General features: G+C 31.6%; 1 protein-coding gene across 2 annotated transcripts; it reads right to left on the bottom strand.

Annotated features, from left to right (window-relative positions):
- Positions 1 to 1,444: 1,444 nt before the first annotated feature.
- Positions 1,445 to 25,387, bottom strand: LOC143252063 (calcineurin subunit B type 2-like). 2 transcript variants are annotated; one of them, XM_076503657.1, is made up of 6 exons: positions 25,173 to 25,387; positions 22,528 to 22,567; positions 12,104 to 12,280; positions 11,226 to 11,285; positions 5,412 to 5,596; positions 1,445 to 4,968 (listed from the first exon to the last, which is right to left on the bottom strand). In XM_076503657.1, exons 1-6 carry the CDS (start codon positions 25,173 to 25,175, stop codon positions 4,921 to 4,923), a joined length of 513 nt encoding a protein of 170 aa, XP_076359772.1. In that variant the 5' UTR covers positions 25,176 to 25,387; the 3' UTR covers positions 1,445 to 4,920. The 2 variants fall into 2 exon arrangements, with proteins under 2 accessions (XP_076359772.1, XP_076359783.1); XM_076503668.1 differs by lacking the exon at positions 11,226 to 11,285 and having other exon boundaries at positions 25,173 to 25,363.
- Positions 25,388 to 25,915: the final 528 nt, after the last annotated feature.

A 25,915-nucleotide genomic window follows, 5' to 3' on the forward strand; every position in this document is an offset into this window, starting at 1 on the left:
CATAAATACGTTTTCCTTTTACCGATTTTTCTCAGTTTAAAAAATATATATTGAGTTCTTGACAGTTTTGTTTAAAGCATTTGATACAGATTGTTTTGTTCTGAAGAAATTCAAAATGTGTCAATATATCAAGTTTTTACTAAGATATGTTTCCTCAAGTACTGTATATATACAAGAGCTTATGTTTCAAGCATTTTTCTTCAAACAGTAAAACTAATGTCATAGTTAGTAGCCTATACACTCATCCAATTCTATTAATTAGTTGCTTTTTTTGGCTTATTATTATTAAATAATTTGTGCAAGGCTTCTTAAATTTTGTAATTTATTATAAAACGAAAGGGGAAAATAAAAAGCAAGCAGCACTATGTTACAAACTCCAAAACCATGCCCTTAAAATGTAAAATTGATCAAAACATCAAAACAAATAACATCCAAATACTACTAACACAAAAAAATATCCTACAATCCATGGAATTGTTGTTTTAGATAACTAATATGAACCACACAAAAAAAATATATATCTTCTAAGTTCACTTACTTGATATCACAGCCACTCAACCTATCAATGAATCAACAAAAGCAAATTCAGGATAACTCTTTTGATACCATTCAAATAGGTAGTTGAATGGAGCCCTAACATGAAAGGACCCTCACAAAAGTTGATATCCCACCAGCCTCTCTCATAATATGTAAAGATCCAGGATCAAATCCTTGCCCATGCCATCACATTAATAAACCTTCTCAATACTTCCTTTGAAGTGACAGGTTAGCAGCCAAAATGTAATATATACACTAATTAGCAATTAGTATCATGAAATAAAAGAAATATACACAGTGAATAAGCTTGTGTTTTTTAACTGATAAGTTCTTTCAATTTTATACAACAGACTATTTGCTGTGTCCACTGAGGAGAATGAAACTTCTAATTCTAGCATTGTAAATCAAAAGACTTACCATCGTCCCGACGGAGGATATTATGTTATATGAATATGAGACATGGAAAGGATTAATGGAAACTAAATCTAAATTAAACAGTTTTGAAAGTGAATGTCTAAGATACTAAAGATATTATAAGAATGAAGGTGAACAGATTGCCAAGACAAGTAACTGCTGAAGGCAATTGGAAGAAGGAGCAGAGTAAAATTCATAGTTACTTAACATAGAATATTATAAGGATACACAGAATGAAAAACTGTACAGAACAGAGATAGAGGAATGGGCAGAAAACCAAATGTCTTCATAGCTTCCTTAAAAACTATTTGATATGTAGAAAGGACTGATGATGGTAACACAGTAATTAAATAAGAGACTTAGGTGACTGTATAGGAAACTAACCATGATGACTTATAACCAGTCAAATACCTAACAGTTATGGAATATTACACAAAGCCATGGGGATGTTTATTCAAATTACATGTTAATACTCAATAAAAAATATCACACTGCACATTTCTTAACTTGTTTATTGTGAAAGTTTTTCAAAAAAAAAAACACCAAAGGCAACAATCTTTGAAATGTTTGTTCAACTAACTACAATATCACAAATTAACATTCCCACTGAAACTCATCATAAGGAAATGACATAATCAGTTGTTTAACAAAAAGAGCTGTTTAATCAGATAAGAACATTAAAACAGTATTAGTTCAAAGAAGGAATGTGAAAACATGAAGCAGTGAAGGAAACAAGCAAGTTGTGGTATATAAATAAAAATGTACATGAAATCAGAATTTAAAATACACACAGAAATAATTAATCTGATAAAAATGAGCAAAATACACTAATTTGCACTAATCATAGAGAATTGTGGACTAGGAAATTGTTTCTTTGCACTTAGTTCACAATAGTTAATTTCCATATTACTTTACATACAAGTAACATGATTTAGATATAAAACACTGTTCATGATCTGTTACAAAACTCCATTCTTCAAAATTACCTATTCAACCAAAATAACTGTAGGCCAAACAAGACTAGACTACACTGATATCACAAGACATAGTGGTACAAATAGCATTTCACTCTATACTTAGCTATGGTATCAAAATATGTAAAACTAGTTTAAAAATTTGAGTTTGAATATATATGACCTACTGAATAAAAATATTAATTTTACATCTGCAGTGAAACAGCTAAAGACAATTTCAAATTTGGGAAAGTTGTGACAAAATAAATTCACTTAAAACTTACTGCTGAGATAGATCTTGTTTTTCACAAATAGTAATAATTTTTGTAAGGCCTCATTAATAAGCAGTGGTAAAGTGAATGCTCATATCATAAAATTAAGCCTACTTTTAACAAAATATAGTAAGGTCAGCTAATGTTGTGCTACTGTAGAATGGACTTCACTAGAACTGTTAAACACAATTTTAATCTACAACCAACAAAAAAGCACTGTGCAAACTGCACTTAAATGTTAATAAAATATCAAGTTTCCTTGCTGTATGTCAAAAAACAGTGATTAAATATGAGTAAACGACTGTATTGGAACTTTTCTACAAACTCTGTAAGAAAACAGAACAATTATAGTGCTGGTAATAACCACAATAATGTGTAATGGTTTCAGAATAAACAGAAGCTATATACAGGAAGAGAATAACATGGCAACTGTAAGTGCATTTATATTACTGAAATATGTGGTAAAAAATTGTACAAGCAGACCTATCAGGCCTATTAAATATATGTATGCCACATGTTAAATATCAAATCAGCACAAGCAATGAAAGCATGTAATAAGCTGGCACTTTTTTTGCTCGAAAATAAATTTATATCAAACACTTTCTACGTGTGTAATTAGTGAAATTATAAAACAAAACTAAAACTAATTATTTATATATTAACAAATCTTGCTATTCTAAAAATTTAGTTATTTTTGAAGGTATAAACTCCATTACATATACTCATATGCATGTCTTACAAAACCTCTTCCAAATCTAATAACAATCAAAAAGTGTGTGCGTATGGCCCATACAAATGCTGAGGTCATGTTTAAGAATTGCATTTCTGAGCAACGTCAGTAAAAAGAATAAATTAATAACAGCAAGAAATGAAAATAATGTTAAAACACAATCACAACATCCCAGAAATATACACATTTAATTAAGATAAGAAGTTAAAACTTTGGCATCAATTACACATTTTACTCCACTTCAAAATAACAAAATATACGTTGTGTTAAGATCAAAGTTGCAATGCTACCTACAGAAATTGTATATGAAGAAGAAATAAAGTCCCAAAGTTAGTTAAAATATTGCACTTTAAATGTATAACTTTTTCAACTTCATATTAAGATACAGTCAGGTTGTATCCAATGACTGTGTTCAGAAGATACAAACCATTACATACATGGGGTGGTCTATTTGTTTCAGCAACACATACAAAGCAAGATTTGTTTGACACACTGATTAAATTGACCAGATAAATTTCACTTCAGAGAAACTGAGCCTTACAGTAATATTTAGAATATTCTGTTTGTGCATTTGTATAAAGCAAAGTAGATGGAAAACATTTTATATGATACAAAGTAATAACAACAGCTCAAACAAAACAAAATTCCATAATAAGCAGTAGCATTATTGAATGGCTTGCATTTTTGCTAGATTTTAAATAAATATTTATCACTTATATGCAAGATAGTTTGTTATAGTTATTTCAATTGTAAATGCAAATTTTATGATCTGAAAAACAGTAGTTAGAGAATAAGTTAAGTGAAATCTGTTATAAATATTATCCAATTTTTAAAACATTCAGAACTTAAAATGACAGAATTTATAGGTATATATAGAATTAAAACTAAAAATCCATGTCACAGTACCTCACATTGTTACTTCTGATAAGTAATCTACACTGATCAGTTGCCTTTTTTTTTATCATTAATGCTCTCAATTTTCAAAAATAAAATTCTACATTTCAAGGTAATCCTCTGTTCTACAACAAAAGATTAAATCAGCGATACTAAATATATATATATATATATATACACAAAATAATTTAATGGTAAATAGCTCTGTTACTACTTACATGTTGATGAAACCTCACAACTTCTGTTTAAAATGACCAGATCTTAACATGTATTTTATGAAAAGGTACTTTTGCATAACAATATATGAATGAAATATTTCTATAAAGTGAATAGGCACAGCATTATTTTTAACAAGTGATAAAGTTGTTGCATTTCTCAACCTCTCATAAACAAGACAAACATGTAAACTGCTGACTAAAAGAAAATTAATATTTCTAAAGTGAAGAAAGGCACAATATTTATCAAACATAGATTTCAAACAGAAATTAATATATGAAAAATATGACATTATTTTAAGCTTAATCAACAATGTTCTTACAAGTGCATTTAATAACAGTCTCAAAGGAATTGTCTTTTGAAAACTTATTTCTAATTATAGCACTAGAACTCTACTGTTTTTCTATGGAAAATATAACAATATATTATATTCAAGAGTGCATAATCAGATTTTAATATACAATAAATAACTTTCACCATGAACATTTTTTAATAATTTATAAATTGTCTGTACAGTTTTTGACAGTTCTTATAGCTAACTTGTACTCTACCAGAGAAGAAATATCTGATTTATCTAGCCCTCCTCAACAACAACAAAAAAACTTCTGTTTAAATGAGGTCATGAAAACAGAATTAATAAAAATAAGTATAAAAGATATTCAACTAAAAAACTTTGTAAATAAATTACCCTTCTTTTAAGTATTGAGAATATAAAATGAAACAAAGCTAAATTTTAATATAGCTACACACCACACATCAAATCACAATCATACAATTCTTTGCAAAGCATCGAAAGCCACTTACAGAGAGTAGAATTTTCTAAAAAGTCACAGTGATGAGATGATTATAATAGAAATAAGAAAACCAAGAGAATGAAATATTAAAACAAAGGCAATCATAACTTTTAAACATCAACAACCATCTTCTTATGAACATCTGTATTTCCAACAACCTGAAAAAAAAAAATAATCAGAATTTAGAAAAAATAATTTTGCATTGAATACAGTTTGGTATAATTTTAAAATTTCTTACACATAAATTAATCCTTTATATATAACGATCTACTTGGACAAATAAAGTAATATTTTTAAGCAGTAAAAAATAAGAAGGTACACCTTATAATGTAAAGTTTATTTTAAATTACGTCCATTACACAGATGGTCACTGCTCAATTCCACACTGTTATTTCTTCACATATAAAACACTTCAGGATTATTGTAATTTCTTCACATATAAAACACTTCAGGATTATTGTAATTTCTTCACATATAAAACACTTCAGGATTATTGTAATTTCTTCACATATAAAACACTTCAGGATTATTGTAATTTCTTCACATATAAAACACTTCAGGATTATTGTAATTTCTCACTATAAAACTACTTCATACTCACACCACAAAACTCTTCAAAGGATATCATTCCATCTTCATCTTTGTCAGCAAAAAGAATAGTTTTGTCTACAATCTGCTGGAGTTGTGTCTCTTTCAAGTTGCTTCCTACCATCACCTTCAATACCTGGAAAAGCTCTCCATTGGAGATATAACCATCATTGTCTATATCGTAGATCCTGAAGGCAACTACATACAAAATAATAAATCTTTTCAATGTAATACTTAAAATACTTCTCTTCATAATCTCTATTATTTCTTTCAATATTTTAAAATGTAGACTTCAAAAGTGAATGTTTCTTATTTCCAACTTAACTATCCATGGACAGTGGTAAGATATTAAAAATAAAACAGAACAAGCTGTAATCTTTGAAAATGCTATGGATTTCATAAAATCCTTACACTATTGAAGTTATTTGAGGAAAGCTGCTTTTCCAGACAGCTTCTACCTTGGGTTTGTTGTGAAGCTTGAATCTTAAAACATTGTCATCAACTACTGAAGGCAGGATCTGTTCACAAAAGTGCATTTTCAAATACCAAACACACTGCCTAAAGCTACCTTTAACAAAAAATTAGTTAATACATTCTAAGACACAATCCTAATTCTACTCATAATGGTCACAGTACAACGATATCTTTAAATTGACATAGATTTTCAATCATGTGTTATTTTGTTACATAATCTTAAGTCATTACAGTGGAGTAAATAATAACACACAAGTGTTGTACCCTAGCATTTTTATATGTTTTTAACAAAACTACATATCTAAACACTGCATAAATATTTAATTCTATTTTGATGATTTTGCAAAATTATTATGGATATTTATATAGTAGCGTATTACATGATCATGTACAAAATTGTATGCACAAATTCATTCATTGCTTTAAGTACATAAATTAACAATATTTGATGTAACTGAAGGAAGACAGAAGATGCAATTACAAAATAGAGTATCACCACTACAGTACAATTTAATAGCAGCAAATAAAAGAAGCTGTTGGTTTGATAAAAGAAAGGTGTCTATTAATTTCCTAAGAAACACTATAAAAATTTTTAATTCAGGTTCTATAAATATAATTAATTTACATTGTCTTATCTTGATCAGGTTTTAAGCTTTGTGTTTTCATTTAAATCTTTTAAACATTAACTTAGATGTAGTTCCTGCATTTCAAGAAATCTTAAGTTTTTATAAGTATTATATTTTTATAAACATTGTAACTGTTAGTTTTGTTTGTGTCCGTTAAATGCTAGTTTATATTTACTTTCTGGTACTTCATTCCTATGTTTTGTTTTACTCTTCTTATTTTATGTTTTATTCTTATGTTGTAATTATTACAAGATTCCAGAAGGTGTTAGATTTTAAAGCATTGTTGTTGTTTGTTATTAAACACAAAGCTACACAAAAGGATAACTGTGCTGTGCCAACAACAGATATCAAAACCCAATTTAAAGCACTAGAAGTCTGTAGAATGACTGCTGTGCCACTGGGGAGGCAATTTTAAAGTGACGCTAAACATAATTTTACCTGAAAAGTCACACCGATTGTGATTTTTTCATCCATGAGATTAGTTTTGTTTTTACCAGTATTAAATGCTGTAGTCAAAGTTTTACTTTTTTTTCTATGCAAGTGTTTTCACTACTTTTAGGTTTTCTCTCTTATTATTATTTCACAATAATAATGAGGTTACAAGAAAAGAAACAAAGAATTCATTATTAAACTTTATTATATAAAATATATTAATGTGAAGCTTCAGTATGTGCAATTATTAAAATAATAGACTATATACATATAGCTTGTATGGATTCTTGCAATGAATGAAAGTAAAATAAAAATAATCTTTGCAATACCAGTAGGCCAAGCAGGTTGTTTCAGAATCTGTCTAATCTATTAACCCCTACAACATTGTACAATTATAAGCAAAAGCCATTTGGTGTGCCTAACCTAACTTTATTACTCTTTGCACTGGGAAATGAAGACTGTATTTATTTACTTTCACAGCAACAAGTGCATGCTAATGATCATGATATCAACAACAATCTTATAGTACTGCATGAACTAACTGCCTTTGGTCCCATCCAAGTCTAAACATGTGCACTGATTGGTTGAATTTAAAAATAAAAATAATAAAATGGTGCAGCATAAGTAATGTGTTGTGCAATCACAGTGCTTCATTCCTGAAGAAACAGAAAGAAGTGCTGAATATGACAGTAAAATCCTAGAAACAAAGATTGATTTTGGACTCAAATACTTCAAAAATAGTTCTAGATTCAAGTTCTATTCAGCACAACATTACACACAAACAGAATGGGAAAAAATACTATAGACCAGGATGAAGTTTTCAGTTGCCATGGTGACCTGTCACCCAGGAACTATCAATGTCTGATTTATGGTTATTCTTGTGAGGCAATTGAAGGCTTGCATGAGTCACCAGCCTCTTCACCATACCACCAACTCCATTGCATGAACTTTTCCCATGTCTGGTGGCAGAAAAATGCCATTCAGTGGACAACTGATAATCTTCAAAATAGTATCATAGATTTACAAGATTTTTAAAATTCTTGTGGCACTGTGCTTTTTGTGTCTGATTTACCTTTGTATTTATTATATTATGAATCTTAAACTCAGCCATATCTGCATAACTGTAATGCATACACAATATATTTGCATTGCCATGTGATCTAACTAGTTATGCCAATAAACTTGTTCAGAAATGAATTAATTCTTTCATGTTTCTTACAACTTAATTATTTAACATTGTGAAAGGCTGGTTAGAATATTTCAGTGAGATTCATAAAATTCTGACAGGTATTTTTCAAAATTGTATGGATATATTTGCACACAGTAACACACCTGAACTAAATATTTTTAAAAATAAAAATCGTATAGTCAGATAATACTTTAAAAAATTATAACTCAAAAAGTAAGTTGAATACCATCTTGAGTTTTTTTTTTGTAGATCCTATTCAGAGATGTGAGAATATATGGTAAAAATCTGAAAAGGCTGAATAACTGGTGACATGGTAAATCTGTAGCCTGAAGCAGGGCTATTTTTAGCTAAATCAAAAAAAGTTGTATGCAGCTAAATTTGTTTACAGATCTAACAGACTTTTAATTACAACAATTCCTGATTTATCAACTGATATGTTATAGGAAATTTGAAAAAAAAATTGTTTGATATTAAGTCTTAGAGCTATGACTTATTACATAAACCAATGTTTTTAACGACTTTGGGTTTTCAAGTGATTTTACAGGCTCACTATGAACATCCTAAGAAAGATAAACTTGGTTTAAGACTATTTTTTTTTTAATTATCTGAGATTAATTCAGTCAATGTAGCAAATTTCAGCCTTCTACCACCATTACTCTTGCAGCTTTAAGCAGCCAAAGTGGCCCAAAAATGAATTTGCTGAAAATAAAAAAAAATAATTAAATTTTACAGGGCTGTATATCAGAAACTGTTAGAAATATTGATATAATCTTTGGCAATTTTTCATTATATGGGTAGATGAGCACATGTGAATTTTTACAAGGCATTCTGAGGGGGGTCACCTGGAAAATTTTCCAAAATCTGGATGATTTGACATGGAATGACCCACAATGGGTTTAATGTAATACATGCAATGAAAAAAACCAAAAAAAAGGCTTAAAGCTTCAAAAACTTGAAACATCTTAAATGGATCACACAATATTACTACCAATAATGATCATGATATTTACACTATATTTGGTGGGTATATTTATATAATGTTTCATTTTTCATATTGACAATGTTGATGTTATAGACTGGACCATATTGCACAACTTAGACTAGAGCTTGCTTTCTCAGCAAACATTCTGGAAAAGAAAAATAAGCAACATGAGCTACATTACATGTTAGAGCAAAAATGTTCATAATGGTAAATTTTATGAGTTAATTTAGAGCTTTCACAAAATTCTTTTATGTTTCAGATGCAAGCAGGATATTTTGCTTAGACTGCAGGAATTAATGAAATGAATGAATCAACAAATAAGCTAAAATAACAATGGGATAAATTTAGTGGAAGAGATATAGAAGTGAAGAAAACTTCCTGTGCAATGGTATCTTGAATTTTATTTGAGTTAAACTGATTAGATGATTATAATGAAAAGGAAGTTAAAAATAATAAAGTGATACTCCTTTATACCAAAACAAGAATTTTTTCCATAAAGTTGTTAAAATCAGAAATTCTGATTTATGTGTTGTATGTTAAGATGCTATTGGTATAAATGATTCTTTGTTGTAGAAAGATATTTCACATCTACCCTAAATATAAAAAAGGACTAATGGCAACTTCATGTGTAAAAAATGAACTGAAAACTTAAAAAGTTAGCAACATATAAAATTTGGAGACTGAAGAATAAGAAAAGATGTCTAATCATGTTTTCTAATAAATCTTTTGAACAGAATGTTGGCAATAACATAACTATGTAAGAGGATAAGTTCCTTTACCAACAGATACAGGCTTATTAGAAAAAAGTCTTAGATGATTAGTTAAATAACTATAGTAGTTACTTTACCAAACAAACTTTGTTTGTTGTGTAAATTAATCATCCTAATGGTGTAATTTTTTTTCTGTGGTGTATTCATTTTATTGTTCACATAAAGTTAAAAACTCTTGCATGTGGATGATAGGAAACAAAATAATTTTTTTCAGGTTTCATACATATATTTAAGTAACCAAAAAATAACAAGTTACTTCATTGATACCATAGAATTCAATTATAATTTATCAAGTTTAATAACTAAGCTGTATTTGTATCTAAGAAAATATGAAATCAAAAACACACTAAAGACTCAACTTACCAGCTAAAAGGTTTGTTTTGAAAGACAGAGAGGATGCTGTTATATTGAAAATAGCTGAGAAAATCACTAATGGGACATTCAGATTAGTTATTCACATGTCATATATAGAAGTGTATATAAGGGACCATTTCCAAAAACAGAAAGAGGTGAGAAGAGGTCACTGTGTTTGATTTGCTAAATATAGCAAGAGCTAAGCAAATAGAAAAGATAAAAGGTTTTTATTTTATATTGTAGCTTTTAAATGTTAGTAATTCAAGTGTCTAATTCATACAAAACTACATACTTTGTATTTTAACATCACAAACATCTAATCTGAGCCACTACTGCATTCGATGTTTAGATGTGTTTAATATTTAATTTCAAATTAGGAAGTTAAATAATGTATAATATGAAACTTTGGATCATAATTTGCAATTTCATACAAAATTTAAAAAAATAAATTCATAAAATAGTAGTTCAATAAAATTTTGAATACATGTCAACAAGTGTGATGACCCATCAGGAAAGGGTCAAGAAATAGTGATGTAAGTAAAATAATTATCCTAATATAGTAATTTCCTGTGGCATTTTTCCTTTTTTTAAATTTTATTTCACATTCAATTAAGAATAGTAAAGTGGGAATAAAAAGCATAAAAATTATCTTAATTTTGAGTAAACTTCAACTTCAAAAAAATTTATTTCACCAATAATTAAATGTTTATATTTATATATTTAAAAAATGAAATATTCAGAACAACATGGAGACTCAAGGGTGAAGTAACAGCAAAATCTTGTATGTAAATTAAATTTGTTAGTGTATCAACTTAACACAATACAAAATTAAAGGCATTTATAGTGATATATATTTCTGCAGCTTCTACAACTAAGATTACAATAATTCGGTTACCACTAGTCACAAGATGGTATTAAAGAGATCAAGTTACAACACAAGCAATGTTGAAACAGAAAATTAAGGGTTACAAAAAAATAAAGAACCATGAGCATTACTCACACTTTAGTTTAGATTCCTTATCTCCTTTCACACTAAACTGAGACACACCTTGAATAAACTCTAAATAAAAAAAAATCATTAAACCAGTAATTACTTCTAATATTTAATTTTTCTTAGTCACATACTTAAATTACACTGTGGCCTGACAAATCATTTACATGTGAATGTTCAAGTAAGAGAAGATAAGTGTCCTTAAAACTTTATATATATTTTTTTATTAGTCATACTGTGATATAATATCACAACTATTAACGTTAAAGTCATGTGTCACCAACTTCAGGATTATAAGAAAAAATAACAGACAAAAGAAACTTCTGTTCATTCATTTATTAATTAATAATGTGAACAATTTCATGGAACTACAATATCTTAACATCTGCAAATCACCAATTAGGAAAAAAGAAATACACTAAAGATGTTTAATTTATTTGTGTTGTAAATCCAAAGATTTTCCAAACACTTTCCCAGCAGGGAACTTAATCTTTTGGAAAAATAGTCAATTATAATCACTTTGTGGATATACCACCAAGAAGTTATTATACATGTGAACCTACTTCTTTACAACCCATTTGTTCCTCCATCATAAAATGGAATAAATTGCAGACATTGTGAAGATCATCATTGTTTTTAGTGCATAAAGAACAGCTAACAGAAAAGGTTTTCACTTCTAAGAGCATTTTGCCTTTATAGCTTATTTATTAAGGTAATTTTAAAAATATAAGTTGCAATTAACTACTTGCTTATGATGAGGTAATCTAGTAAATAAATGACACTTCCTTTGCCTTTTAATCCTTTATTAACTATATGTTAATTCAACTATAATTTTCCAAAAACTTGGTGAAATATTCTGTAATCCTGTCCTGAAAAAATGAGCATACCTTTAAAATCAACTTCCCCATTACGGTCAGTGTCAAATATGTCAATTACTCTTTGCACCAATGGGTTTTGCTGAAGTTCTGGTAAAGACATAAATTCATCCACACTGAGAGAGCCAGAGTTGTCCAAATCCAATTTTCGAAATCTTTTCCCAAGTCTCTTGATTTCATCAGCATCAACTAAAATATACAAAAAAAAGAAGATCTTTAACCTATATTCTATAATAATAACAAAAAAGTATGTTACATGTTGGAGATTTAACAGGGATGGACTAGTATGCACTATCTTAAATTTCAGAAGAGCAAAAGATGTTTTTACAGGTGCTTGAAAAATCAGAACATTTTCCAACAGAGCATTTCTTAATTATTATAGCCAAACTTTGATACAATAAAGGAGCATATAATTGATGCTTTATTCAAAACATGGATAATGTTTCAGAGATTAAGAATGTGCATAGTTTTAACATGCTTTCAAATTCAATTTATAAAGCTACAAATAAGCAGCTCTTAGCTAAACACACTTAAACCCAAATGTGAAAGATGTTTAGAAATTATCTTGTGAAGTCTCAACTCTCTTTTATATCTAAATTCCATTGTTTGGCAATTGATTGACCAAAAGAAAATCTTGCATTACTGATGTGTTATATGAATGATGGAAAGAGTGCAGATTTGGTGAACTAAGATTTTCAAAAAGCTGTTTACAAGATACTACAAAGAAAATTAGCTAAAACATTATTGCACTACAGAGTATTTAACTGTATTAAAGGTGGTTGGATGAGAGAAGGCAAACATTGTTATTAATTCGAGTCTTCTCATACTGGATCTTTATTACTAATTTTGTGCCTCATAAAGATAGTGCTAAGGCCTTTCCTTTTCCTTAGACCAATAACACTGATAGGAAATAATTAATAAATAATTTAATAAATTATTAAAGTATCTTAACAACACTGAATTAAGGTTTCTAGCCCCACTGAAAATGTTTAAGTGCTACAAACATCAGGTAAAGTGTTAAAATTATTAAAATTCATAAAAAGGAATCAAGATAAATAAAAAAAATTCATTTCTGAATTAAAAACATAATCAGCATTAAATTCAATTTTTATATCTAGTTTACAGTAGTAAGAGAGAAACTACAGTAATACAAGTTATAAAAAACTTTCTGTAGCATAATTTTAATTATAATAACTCACCAGTATGACTAACAGGTAAGTTTAAACATCAGTATTAGTCACCTGAAGTTGGCCTTTCCAGTCCTGGTTTCGAGTTATTTGACATTACGACCATTTTCTAATTTCATATTGAACTAGTTGTACTTTAATTCGTAAAAAGGAATCGTATTAAAAAAAAAAGGCATAGTTAATGAATTAAAAACGTAAATGACATTAGAAAGGTCAATAGCCTTCAAAAAACTAAAAACATTTGTAAGGTGTACAGTGTCACCATCGCCAATGACACTGTCTAACATTATTAATAAACCTTGGGACAAAACGTCTAAAATGGTGCCATTGTTGAAAGTCATAATGACAGCAAGAGAGTAAAATGTGGTTTTTTTGAGACCTGAATGTCACACAGAGAACACATTAGTGCAGTCTCAGATAAAAGAAACGATGAGTTAAAAAAACTGTGATCAATGCATAGTCTAATTCAGACAACTTCCTCTTTCCAATCCTTATGGAAGCAAGATGGCCAAAGTCCAATAGAAGGTTTTATTTGAAAAAGCTTGTTTTCACATTGCTCACACCAAGTCGACTGCCAACTGTAAAGCTAGTAGAGAATTAAGCAAGTCTATGTGATCGAGGACAAGATAAATGGCATACAGTTCAGCAGTAAACAAACTGTAAAGAGAATTCTGTGTGCAACCACTGAACCACAACAAACCATGGCAGAGCCCACAGAGTCACCTGATTTAAAACCATCTGTATAAACAGGAATGAAAGGATGGTTTGAGAAATGTTCAGAAAACAACATACAATACTTCCAATTGGGAGTATTTACGTTTCTCAGATGATTTAATGAAAGGTCACATTTGAGGATTATAATAAGCCATGGTGGGATGGGCTGACCAGTGGATAGAGCTATGTTATCCAAGGACAGACCCAATTCATCCAACTGCACCTGGATACTATGGCCAAAATGAACAATAGCAGATCATCTGTTCTGAAAAAGCATCACCCACTAGGGAAGGAAAACATAACCCCAGGTGAGACACTGTGGTAAGGATCAAAGTTTAGAAGCATACAGTAAACACAGTTACAAATGGCAGAGGTATAGAAGAGGTTCATGAGACTGTGTGTAAGCTCTGAATTGATGATGAATGGGGTCCAGCATCTTCAAGGCCAAAGTCCTGGCAGAGCCATAGATCAGTATCCAATAGTCTAGTTTTGATCGAATAACAGCATAATACAGCTTTAGCACAGAACATCGACTTGTTCCCCAAGTGGTAGAAGAGAGGACACTGAGGATGTTCAATGCTTTTGTACATTTGACCTGTAGCTGCTTGATGTGTGGTATATAAGAAGAATAGCAAGAGAAGCAGGAGATAGATGGTGCAGCATCTTGTAGTGCACATCATCAGGTCCGGCCGATGTACCACCAGATCAATGAAGGGCCAGTTTGAGTTCCACCAGTGTAAAGAGGCAATTATAGTCATAGAGGCAATCAGCTCGAAAGGAAAGGTGATTGCTCTGCCTGAGGCTTGATGGCTAAGAAGGTGGAGGATGAAGCAGAAGTGCTAGATGCCCAGCAAAAGATTCCACCTAGAGTATTGGCAATGTTCCAGGCATCAGCTACTTCTTGGCCATCAGAGGGCAAGATCAAGAGGGGAACAGAATTATATTGTTCACTGACCATTCGAATCTTGTCCCATATGACTTTGGAACTGGTAGAAGATATGCTGATTGTGAACTTAATCCAAGATTCCTTTTGGCTTTTATGTCTCACTAGTGACTGACTGTATTATACAGGCAGCTGCTCAATGTCATTTCTGTACAAAGAAAACTGCCAAAAGGTGACTGTATCAGCAGATTTCAGAAATGTTTCCTGTAAGGAAAGAACTACAGAATTGTCAGAAACAATCAGTGCTTTGATGTCATCCAGTTTCATTTTATTAAAGTAGCCATTGTTTATTTTTGTATAGGCAAATTGGGTGGAGAGCACTTCTGTTTTCGACCACATCTTTTTTCTTTATTCGAGGGAGGTCTGTCGACCATCACCGATTCTGCCTTGGGTCAATTTGGCAGGTCTTTGTTGTTAGAAGAGAATTCCAGCAACTGAGGACATGAACAAATGATTGTTTTGCATCTTGGGACAGGAGAAATATATATATTTGATGAAATGCCCATATCTGAAACCAAAGGAAGTGGACTTTGGGGTTTACTGGAATATATGTTAGGAATAGAGATGGGTGTTGACATTGATTCATCAACTTTTTAAACATAGAGGTCAAAAGACTTTTCATATGGTTTAAGAATGATTCTTTTGAAGGCACAGAGAGATCTGTCTGCACTCCCACTGTAGTAGTGGAACGAAGTGCAGCAGCATATGTTCGAGATAAAGTGGTGGACAGCAACTTTCCAGCCTCAAGGTAAGTAATGTTTTGAATCATTTTCAAATGCTGCACTTCTTTTCCTTCCAACCATTTAGGGCAAGAATGAAAGTAGGATGGGTGAGAGCCATTGCTATTCACATAACGAGGGTCCATTTCACACATCAAGGAACCACAACATGATGTCTTTGAGCGACTGAACCACTGACACTGCAAACATCTGAGAGGGTTTGAAATCTGTGGCTGTACCTTACAATTAAGACAGCCTGTCATGATAGTGGTAGGTGGATACAGTGATATAAATGTTAAAATGAGAACATTGGTGGACACCATAATTCTATCTTTTGAGTGGAAATATGCCTCACTGTAGAAACTCCTTGGGTGGAGAAAACAAACAGAATCTTCAACTTACGGATGTACTTTAAATCCCTATCAACAATAACTCCTCATGACAAATTCAAAGTAGCATGGGACATAACCTCAATGGGAATATCCCCAATCACCTTTGAATGTGAGAGAAGTTCATTGTGTTTAGATGTGGATGTTTCCACCAATGTCACCAAAGCAAAACATTTTGACTGACTTTGGGAGAGCCAGCAAGTCCTTTCTGAATAAAAAGGGAGCCATTTGCCCTAAATATTTGTCTGAAAGAGAATGTAATATGAGAAAATGAGGTACAAGTGTTACAGATGTTGAAGATTGCTGCTCAGAATCTTCAATACGTGGTTGTTTACGTATGGACCATTTTCTTCACTATTTTTTTAAAGTTTTTATTTGGGATATCCATAATAAAGAGAGTTTCCATGAAAATGATCCCACCAACTTTGGAGCCCTGTGAGAGGACACACTACAATGCCAAACAAGGACACTGCAGCAACGCCAGGGTTTCGTGAGCACTATACCCAAACACCAGCATCAGATACAATGTCCATAACACTTGTTGAGAACATCCAACACTGATACTTGGATAACCCTAACCAAACAGACCAGCTGATTGACCCTAGGGGACCACCCCAAGGCCAAAGTGGTGTGTTAGGGTTGGACCCCTCAAGCACCAAGATCCTATCCTCCCCTTCACGGGTAACCACACACGACAAACACGTGGGTGGATGTTTAGATTCCAGAGAAGGTAAACTGAAAGAACGAAACCTTCCCTAGGAGGTCCCCTCACCATGTACAGGAATCCACACTGAGGGGAAGTAGAAGAGAATATTGTAATGTAAGTAAGTGAACCAAGCCAGTGAAAGATATTTTAGCTCAATCCCACAAGGAAAAAGGTGGGTAAACAAGGATGAGCCTTTGGGTGTAGAGTGGCTAGGTTGTGGCAGAAAAATACTTGGTATGTCAACTACATTCAAAACCTCCTCATGAGATACCAACTTCTCTGTGAGGGTAGGATGAGTATTACACAGTCTTCTCCTCAAACCTACGAACTGAGGATTAACAACTCTGGTTCCCAGATATCACTTAAGGATTAGCTCTGAGGTATTGATCTAGAAATTTAACATCTGGTATCAAAAACATGTCTATTGCATGGAAACAACCCCCCCAAATGCAGCATAGGCCAGGACTATACAAATAACAACCCCATAAAAAGAGAACATGGGACAGTCAAGGACAGAACTGTAACAGTCTTACATACCACAGTTGTGACCAATAAAACATACAGAGAAAATTAAAGGAGGAAGACAGATAACTGAAACCTGTGTGAGGACTTACGTTGATTGGTTCACTCTAATCCAAAACCTCTTCATGGGATACTGACATCCACATTACAGCAGGATGAAGGCTCCAAATCAAAGGGATGAACTGCATTCTGACATCTCACTCTGTTGTATTGGTTATCGTAAAGAGGAGGATATTATGCATCTTCACCCTCAGAAATCTCCACCTGTTTTACCCATATTATTTAGGTTGTGATGGGCATATTTATGAAGCAAAATATTGCAAGGTTATACTCCATCAAGTGGTCATGTGGTACACCCTGTCTCCAAGGTGAGCATATGAAACCATGAAAGATAAAATGTGAGCCAATATGGAAGGATAGTGCAGATTTAGAGTAACAGAATAGCTGGTCAGGCACAAATCTCACCTTTGAAGTCCATGGACTATGAGAAGAAGAAAATATGTTTTGAGGGAAGAAAATGGTTCAAATGGTAGTAAAGAAAGGAAATGTAGGACCACAGTAATATCTCAATCTAGAACAGCAGGACACCTACAAGGGTGACATATCTGGAAGCAATGTATTATCATGTTTACAAAAGAGGAAGTAAAATCCCTATGTTACTGGAAAAAATTAAAAATGAGATAAAGTCACCTGATATCTGGAAAGTAAGGAGACTAAAGACCCAAGTTGAAGAGCCAGCTTAGAAATTCCACCACATAAGCCATGGTAAGTTTTTCTGTGGAAAAATCCCTAGTAGTAGACCAACTATGGAATAACTTTCAATTGAATTGATACACCTCTAATAAAGATAGATGGATGAAATTACTAACAATGAAGAAACTTACTGTGTAAAATCAAATTGTCCCAACAAAGACCAGATAAAAAGACATGTGAAGATGCAGAATATGAAGAATGTAGGATAAAGTAAAAGAGGGATGTGGAGTAGAATATCAGTCACTGTAAGCTTGTAATTCAAGGCTAAGCTGACCAATAAGGAACAATCACAAAGACTCAATAAGTGGAGTGGAGAAGAGAAACCACCTGATGAAGTAGTCAGATTGGTGGGTGTGACCAATCCTGCTAGAAGACACATGCTGCCATAGCCTGTGGATAAAATGCAGGCAAATAAAAAGAGATATAACTTGGTGTTGAAGTCCAGAGCAAAGGCATCTACTTGGGGAGAGCCCCAAAGGTCCCTAAAATTAAGAGGATCTGGGATATATCTGGTTGGGGTAAAAAATACAATCTGCCACCAGACTGAAAGCACCTGGTACATGATATACAATAAAACAAATGTAATATGCTTGAGCCCAGTATATTAGATCAAACATTACAAAACATACATCTCTGTAGCAGGTGCTCTCTTGGTAGTTGATATGTGTCTCACCATTGAAGAACTGTCCAAATTAACCATCACTTGACATTGTCAGGTGAAAAGAAAGAAATGACATCATGCCTGATGTATGGCTAGAAATTTGAGAATACTGATATGCAAAGTGCATTTGTCTGCAGATTAACAGCACAAATCTTCCAGGTGATTGACTCATACCCTTTATCCCCAAGTGGATGCATCTAAGAAAATATATAGATCCAGAGGTGGTGGAGAAAGTAGCCTGCTTTGTCCAACCCATCGATCGATCATGAAGTACCCACTCAAGGAATCTCATATGGGCATGACCAAGAGGGAACATCAACATCAAGGGAGACCACATCCATGAAAGCAACAGAACCTTGCAAACAGTGACTGAGTCAAAAGCATGCAATGAACCAAACATTCCATTAAACATAGTTGTAAAGAAGATATTTGTGTCAAAAAAGAGCAGGTACAAGGAAGGACTTCTCCAATTTGATCAACCAGTCCACCTAACCCACCATATAAAGGGTCTACCCAGTATGATTGGCTGATCACTGTTAATAATGAGCCAGAAGAAGTCATCCATGTAGTAATGAAATCTCAGGCCCAGAGCAAAGACATGATGTGAAAAATTCTGAACTATTCAACAAAACATGCAAGGTGCCAAAGCAAAGCCAAACAAGAGGGCCCAAAATTTTTAAATCACCCCAAGATGAACAAACTGAAGATAAGGATCACAATGAGGTGATATTGGTATACGAGGTAAGTGTTGGAGACATCTATTTTTGTCATTCACAAACCAGAATAAAACACAAATTTCAAGGTGAGAAAATATCCTAAGATGAACTTGAGTAGTGATAAAAAGAGATTAAGGCTAGATGAATTGATTTCCAGTCACTAATACCTAGTTTTCTTGGGGATGACAAAAAGATGGGAATAAAAACTCCTAAAAGAATGAGAAACAGGTTTCATTGTCATTTCCATTTATCTTTGAAAACAATGTTTTCCTCTCTTTTTTTAAATTTTATTAGTACAGCCTTTAGGTCCCCATACTTTTATGACTTCACAGAAGGTGAGCTACCAATGAAACATAGCTTTCAGAATAGCTACAGACTTCATATAAATACCAATGGATAGAGCAGATTATAAACTATTAACTTCAATGAAGCAATGAGAAGTACTTTGTCGTTGCATGGTAAAAAACAAGATTTAACATTCACAGATAAAAACACTGAAATGAAATGGGAAAATTAGATGACTTAAAGTAGAAACAACCAAAAATCTAAAGATATATACATTTTTTGTTCCTAAAACGGTTTGTGCCAAATTATGCTTGTTTGAAAGATACTAAAAATTTAAAGAAAATATATTTTGCCAAAAATAACATTAGCAAAACTACTGTTACCTAATCTGAACTACTTCCATTTTGAAAGCTTAGGTCCTAGATGACTGATAAATTTTTCACACTTTCTGCAGTGGTTTTTAAGATTTGTAACTGGTAAAATAAAACACCCAAATAAATTTGCAAATAAATATTGAAATTGAAAGTGATCAGATATATACAACAGAAAATGTAATTTACATTGTAAAATGAAAAGAATTACATTAAATATTTTTTCCAAAACAGTGTTTCACAAAATAAAAGTGAAAAAAAATATTAAAACAAATTAAATAGCATTAGATCAATCATCCTCAAAACCAAAGATTCATGGTTTTTCATGCTATTTTACAGGATTAATGGTATGAAGGAGATACAAATTTCTGCCAAGTTTTACATCTCCAAGTCAAGTGACTTTTATATGAGGTCATCAAGAATGTGATCTGAAATGGTTCCCAGTTGAGACCATTAATGTTTTGTTTTGAATGCTGCAGTAAAAACTAAAAAATGTTGGAAAACTATGCACTACTGACTTTTCACCTCACTTTGCCTGACAATGTCAATACTCAATATAGGTAGTCAAAATCAATGTTGTACACTGAAGTCCACACTATCCTCTTAGTTGGTTCCCTAAACTAGCATAGTATCTTCATGGGACCATGAAGTATCTACTTTCTATTCTGTGTCATTGTAGTTTCATGAGTGATAAACTGACAGTTACCAACTGGAATTGTGGTATGAATAGAAAGGAAAAGAACCAAGTTAACTCATAATCAAATAACACTGGCACAACAGGTGATACACATAGTTATTATCCATATACTTGGTGAGAAGGCTAATGTGAAGAGGTATGATCACATCAATGGCAAAATTTGCCACAATAACAGTCTATACTAACCCAACTGATGACCTTCTTGAGCAATACTGGTGTCTCCTGTAATTTTTATCTAGCAACTTGTATGTTATTCCTATTATTACAGTTGGGTTGCCAACTGGAATGTTCAGTTTCATTCCACAACCAAGATGGCTGGATTCTATGGGAATCAAAGAGTATGTGCTCATCCAGCAGCAGCAAAACTTGGCTCTCACCTTGCCACTTTCTTGCAGATGGTCTTGAACTACAGTTACCCATAATTTGCCATTGTTTTCACAGGTTAAATAAGTTGCAATACATTTCCTGACAATAACCTCTCTGAGGCTGCTCACTTTCACAGTTTTTTCCCATACCTTGGACAGAGTAATCCCTCAGGGTCAATTCTAAGAAAAATTGAGCAACTAGACAGAAGAGAAAGAACTGTTGTGTTCCTGTTATCGATTTTGTAAGGTTTCTTCTCAATGGCCACCTACATCATTAAAATATACTGAAATGGAATGTGAGAAGTTTTCCTCACCTATTTAAAAAAAGGATTTTTTATGATAAAGATCAAACCATTCTGCCATTAAAGACCTGTTTTTTGCTGCCAGCTGTTTTATAGTTCCATCATAAAAAAGCATTTTCGCATGGTTTGTTGCATATAAAATTCATTCTTAAATCCTAATGATGCAATGCAAAATTTATGATTTTTTTTATTCTTATACTGTAGATAACTAAGCAGCACCATTCAAAAGTAAAACCAATGTTTCACCTCAGCATTTGTTTGCACACATACACATATATTTACAAGAATTTTCTTTACAAACAAATGAACAAATAGCAATTTTCAAATACAAGTATAATTAAATTTTATACTAGCACTCGTCATATTACAAATCATCAACAAACTGAACACTTGGTACACATCAGAAATGTCTTGTACATAATTTTACAACCAGGCTGAACAATCAACCCATCTAGTCAATCCAAGATTTATCACACCTAAAACTACAATGAGACAATTTAATGAGAAAACACTTGATCACATAAAGATACAAAGTAGAGTTTTGATACGAGGGATATTGTGAACTTCCATATCCAATTCTGAATTTATAAATTAGCATTTACATCAAAGTGAGGTCAAACAATTCAAGGTCAAAGATCTGACTGTCATATTTAGCTGGAATACAAAGTGCTTTAAAACTTATGTTTTACTGTAACATTAAAAAATACATTGGTAATTTTATGTCATTGCTTTGTTTCCCTGGGAGTCATTTATGCCAAATATTTAAATACCTCTCACATAAAGACAGTTTGACCTTGAGACACGAAACTTGGCTAAACTTTGTATTTCTATAGCAAACATTACCCTATTGACTAGTATCCACATTTGAAGAGGTCAAGTAGAAACGTTCCAAGAGTGATTGATTTGACATGAACTGATTAACCCAAGTTTTTCTAAGTTTCATGAAATTTAGTTATATATTTCCACTGTTAGAAAACAAACCAAAACCACAGGGTATTAATGAAACCCCTGCCAAAGTTAGAAAAGAGTTATAAAATATAAAATGTAATATTATATAAAGAGCAAAAGAAAATTTAGTTGAAATAACTTGAACTTAAACTACTCACAGTTGGAGCACATCTCCATTGGAAGTGATGTTTCATTTCCCTGTCAAAATAATAAATTACAATGCACATAAACTCCAATTTTAAAATATAAAAACATTGTTTTGGAAATAACTTAGGCACATCACTGCACCTGAGTACTTTATAATATACAGCTTTTCTGGAGTTTAGAAAATGTACAATGAAATTTCTTTACTGCTTGCATTCTTTTTGTCCAAAAATACATCATAAAAGACAATTGAAATTTGTGTTACTAATAAAGCTAAATTACACTGCTTCATTATGAGGTTAAACAACTATTACTTATTTTCTTCAAAGAAATTTTAGTTTCTTTTAGCAGAAACATTGTTAAGAAAAACACGAGAAAAATTTGTAAACATATTAAAAATTACAGTATTATGCTCTTACCTAATTTCTTAATTTATTTGTATAGCAGAAACATGTACGAGTTCCTTGATACTACTACATGCAACTTGAATTATAACAGGCTTAACAGGAAAAAAAAAAAATCACTTCGTACAAAATACAACTTTAAATTAAAATTACCATCCATAAAACATACATTACCAGAGATCATATGGAAAGCCCCTAACTACACTAATCTTATCTAGTACTTCCACTTCATACACATTGATGGGTGGTTAAAATGGAAGTTCAATTTTTCCAAACAAATACTTAATACATATACTTCATACATCTCATTAAGACTACTGTAATAACAAAAACAGATGAAAAAATTAAAATAGTTTACACAGTTAAGCAGATGTGTGTTAAATCACTAATCTTACACTTTCATTTCACTTTTAAAAAACCTAATAGTCAGTTGTAAAAGAAACTGTGAAAAATAAAAGAACATAACTGTCTCTCATTACATAATCAAAAACTCTTGAGAAGTGATTATATGTTTATCAATCAACATAATAAAATAAAGTTTCAATATTGCTATAAAACAATAACAATTTGAGATAATAATACAAAAATTACAATATGGTACTAATTTTAGCCTTCTATAAATAGTCTAAATACAGCATTATTTGGGTATATTCAGGCAATTTTTATAAACTTGGCTCTGTGTCCATTTCCACTTCCTGGGGAGTTAAAACCATTTAAAGGTGGTGCCACAAAAATTCTTACAAACTGATACAAATTGGCCACTTTGTATATGCTATTTGAAATAGTCAGCAATGAAGGCTGATTTGTATTATGGGATACTGTACTTGGGCCTTTTGTCTGATTTGAGAGTATGATATTGATAATTCTTTCCTCATCTGGTACAAACATTTTGAAAAGCTTCCTATTTCTAGTCTATCAGCAAATGAAGTCAAAACAGAAATGGAGAGGAATAAATAAGTTGAATAACAAATGTTATAGTCAATAAAAATCTTGATTATTTTTCACATTTGCTTTCTTTTGATTAGTTGTCCATGTCTAACTTGTTCCATTCATAACCTTTCCGGAACCTATTCTATTGTGAATACTTTAAACCTATCTGTTGGACATCTGTGTATCTGAATACCACTACTATAAAAGAATAAGATACACAGGTTGTTACATAACACTTAATATTAACATGAGACTATTCAATAATGGTAACAATAGAAGAAGGAACAGTATTGCTGTAAATAACATTATGTCCTTCAGAAATGTTCTTGCATGACCATTCTTAATTAAAAACTTTAAATGCATCCTTTCTGTTTCAGAAAATCATTAATTCTGATCTTAAAATCTCCAATAATTAATACTTGTGATGGTAACTCATTTCAGAAGTCAACATCAGTGGTCGAAAAAATAAGTCTTAACTGGATCCTAGCTTCTGATCTTCAAATCTTAAGCATATTGCCTATCAGCCTGTTGTCTTCAGGACAGAAAGCAATGAAAGCAGATCTATATCAGTTTCACTCAGATAACCTTCTATGCTATAATATCACCTCTTACCATTCTTTTTTACAAGATACAAAATTTAACTTACGTTAATGCATCCCTGTAAAGTAAATTTTTCCTCAGTCTTAACTTTACCCTCTATATATAGCAACTCTTCCATCCAAGTTATCATCCTAAACTAAATTTAATATAGAATTACCCCCTATATTTTGTTACCACTATCACTACCAGTTGGCTCACAAATTAATGTGCGTGTATATACATACACACACACAAACACATATAGCTCCTCAAATAATGACACAACTACACGAAGCCTTGCAACAAGATCTTTCACTTATAATTATATGCTTGGATTACTTTTATCATACCAAACGCTTGTTATGTGTTAATAATAAAAATTAATATAGTTACAGTATACAACTTAAGAACTTAACTTAAAGCTAATCTCCATTTGTAATTTTATGTACTCCAGTAAATTATTTAATTAATCAAAATAAGAAATGTGTATCATTTATGTTCTTACAAATTATGAATCGTATTTAATTTACAGGACTATGTGTCTATACAATGTGTATAAAACAAGTTTACTGTGAAAACAGCTATGAAAACAAAGGAAACTTAGTTTTCGCTTAGATATATATGAAAAGAAACAAATGAAGCCAAGTAGTAGTTGAGTAACTAATCGTAATATAACCCTTAGTGATAAGTAAGTGATGTAACCTTATACGTGTTAAGGTTATTTTTAAGCTTAGTGTTAGGCTTACCATTTTTTCTAGGTCGTATTTGAGAAACTCTCACGTTTAAGTTCCAAAACTTGACTTAATTATATTGAAACGTATAAACTAAAATAATAGACAATTTTATAGTTCTCGTAAACTAAACTGTTATGAGATTCAGAACAGCCAAATTAGCTGACCCACCAACAAATCATCACAAAACACTTTACACAATAGGTAGCGTTGTAGAAATATTTGTCATTAAAGAATTAGATAAAAATGCAAGCACGGTTGTTTTGTTCTTTGACTAAGTTGATAAATAGATTTTTTCTAAGTTTAATTCGTAAGTTTATTTTACATGTATATAATTCTATAAATGTGTGTGCACTGTAGCTCTTGCTAGCAAAATAACCATACGACTTGCATGTATTCTAGTATTATTTATTATTTACTGTGTGAGCTGAGAGTCCTCAATTTGTTCACACGTACTTATTAATATATAACAGCGGCCAAGAGAAAAATCATTTGTTATACAAACAGTGACTAAAAGAATTGATATCAGAATGCGGAAAAGACAATCAATATTAATAGATAATAGTTTGAAACTATTTCCTTGAAGAAGAAAAAAGTAAACTCTATACTTATTTTATAATTATTGTGTAATGATGTTTGCAATTCTAGTAATGATAGCATAAGTATAAACTACTTGTTATTTCGCTGCTTTTTTAATATCAGTATTAACATTAACATACATGTAATCGTACACCAAAGCAGTCAAGTGATAAGTAACA

The sequence above is a fragment of the Tachypleus tridentatus genome, chromosome 1, assembly GCF_004210375.1.
Source record: "Tachypleus tridentatus isolate NWPU-2018 chromosome 1, ASM421037v1, whole genome shotgun sequence".
Lineage (NCBI taxonomy): Eukaryota > Metazoa > Arthropoda > Merostomata > Xiphosura > Limulidae > Tachypleus > Tachypleus tridentatus.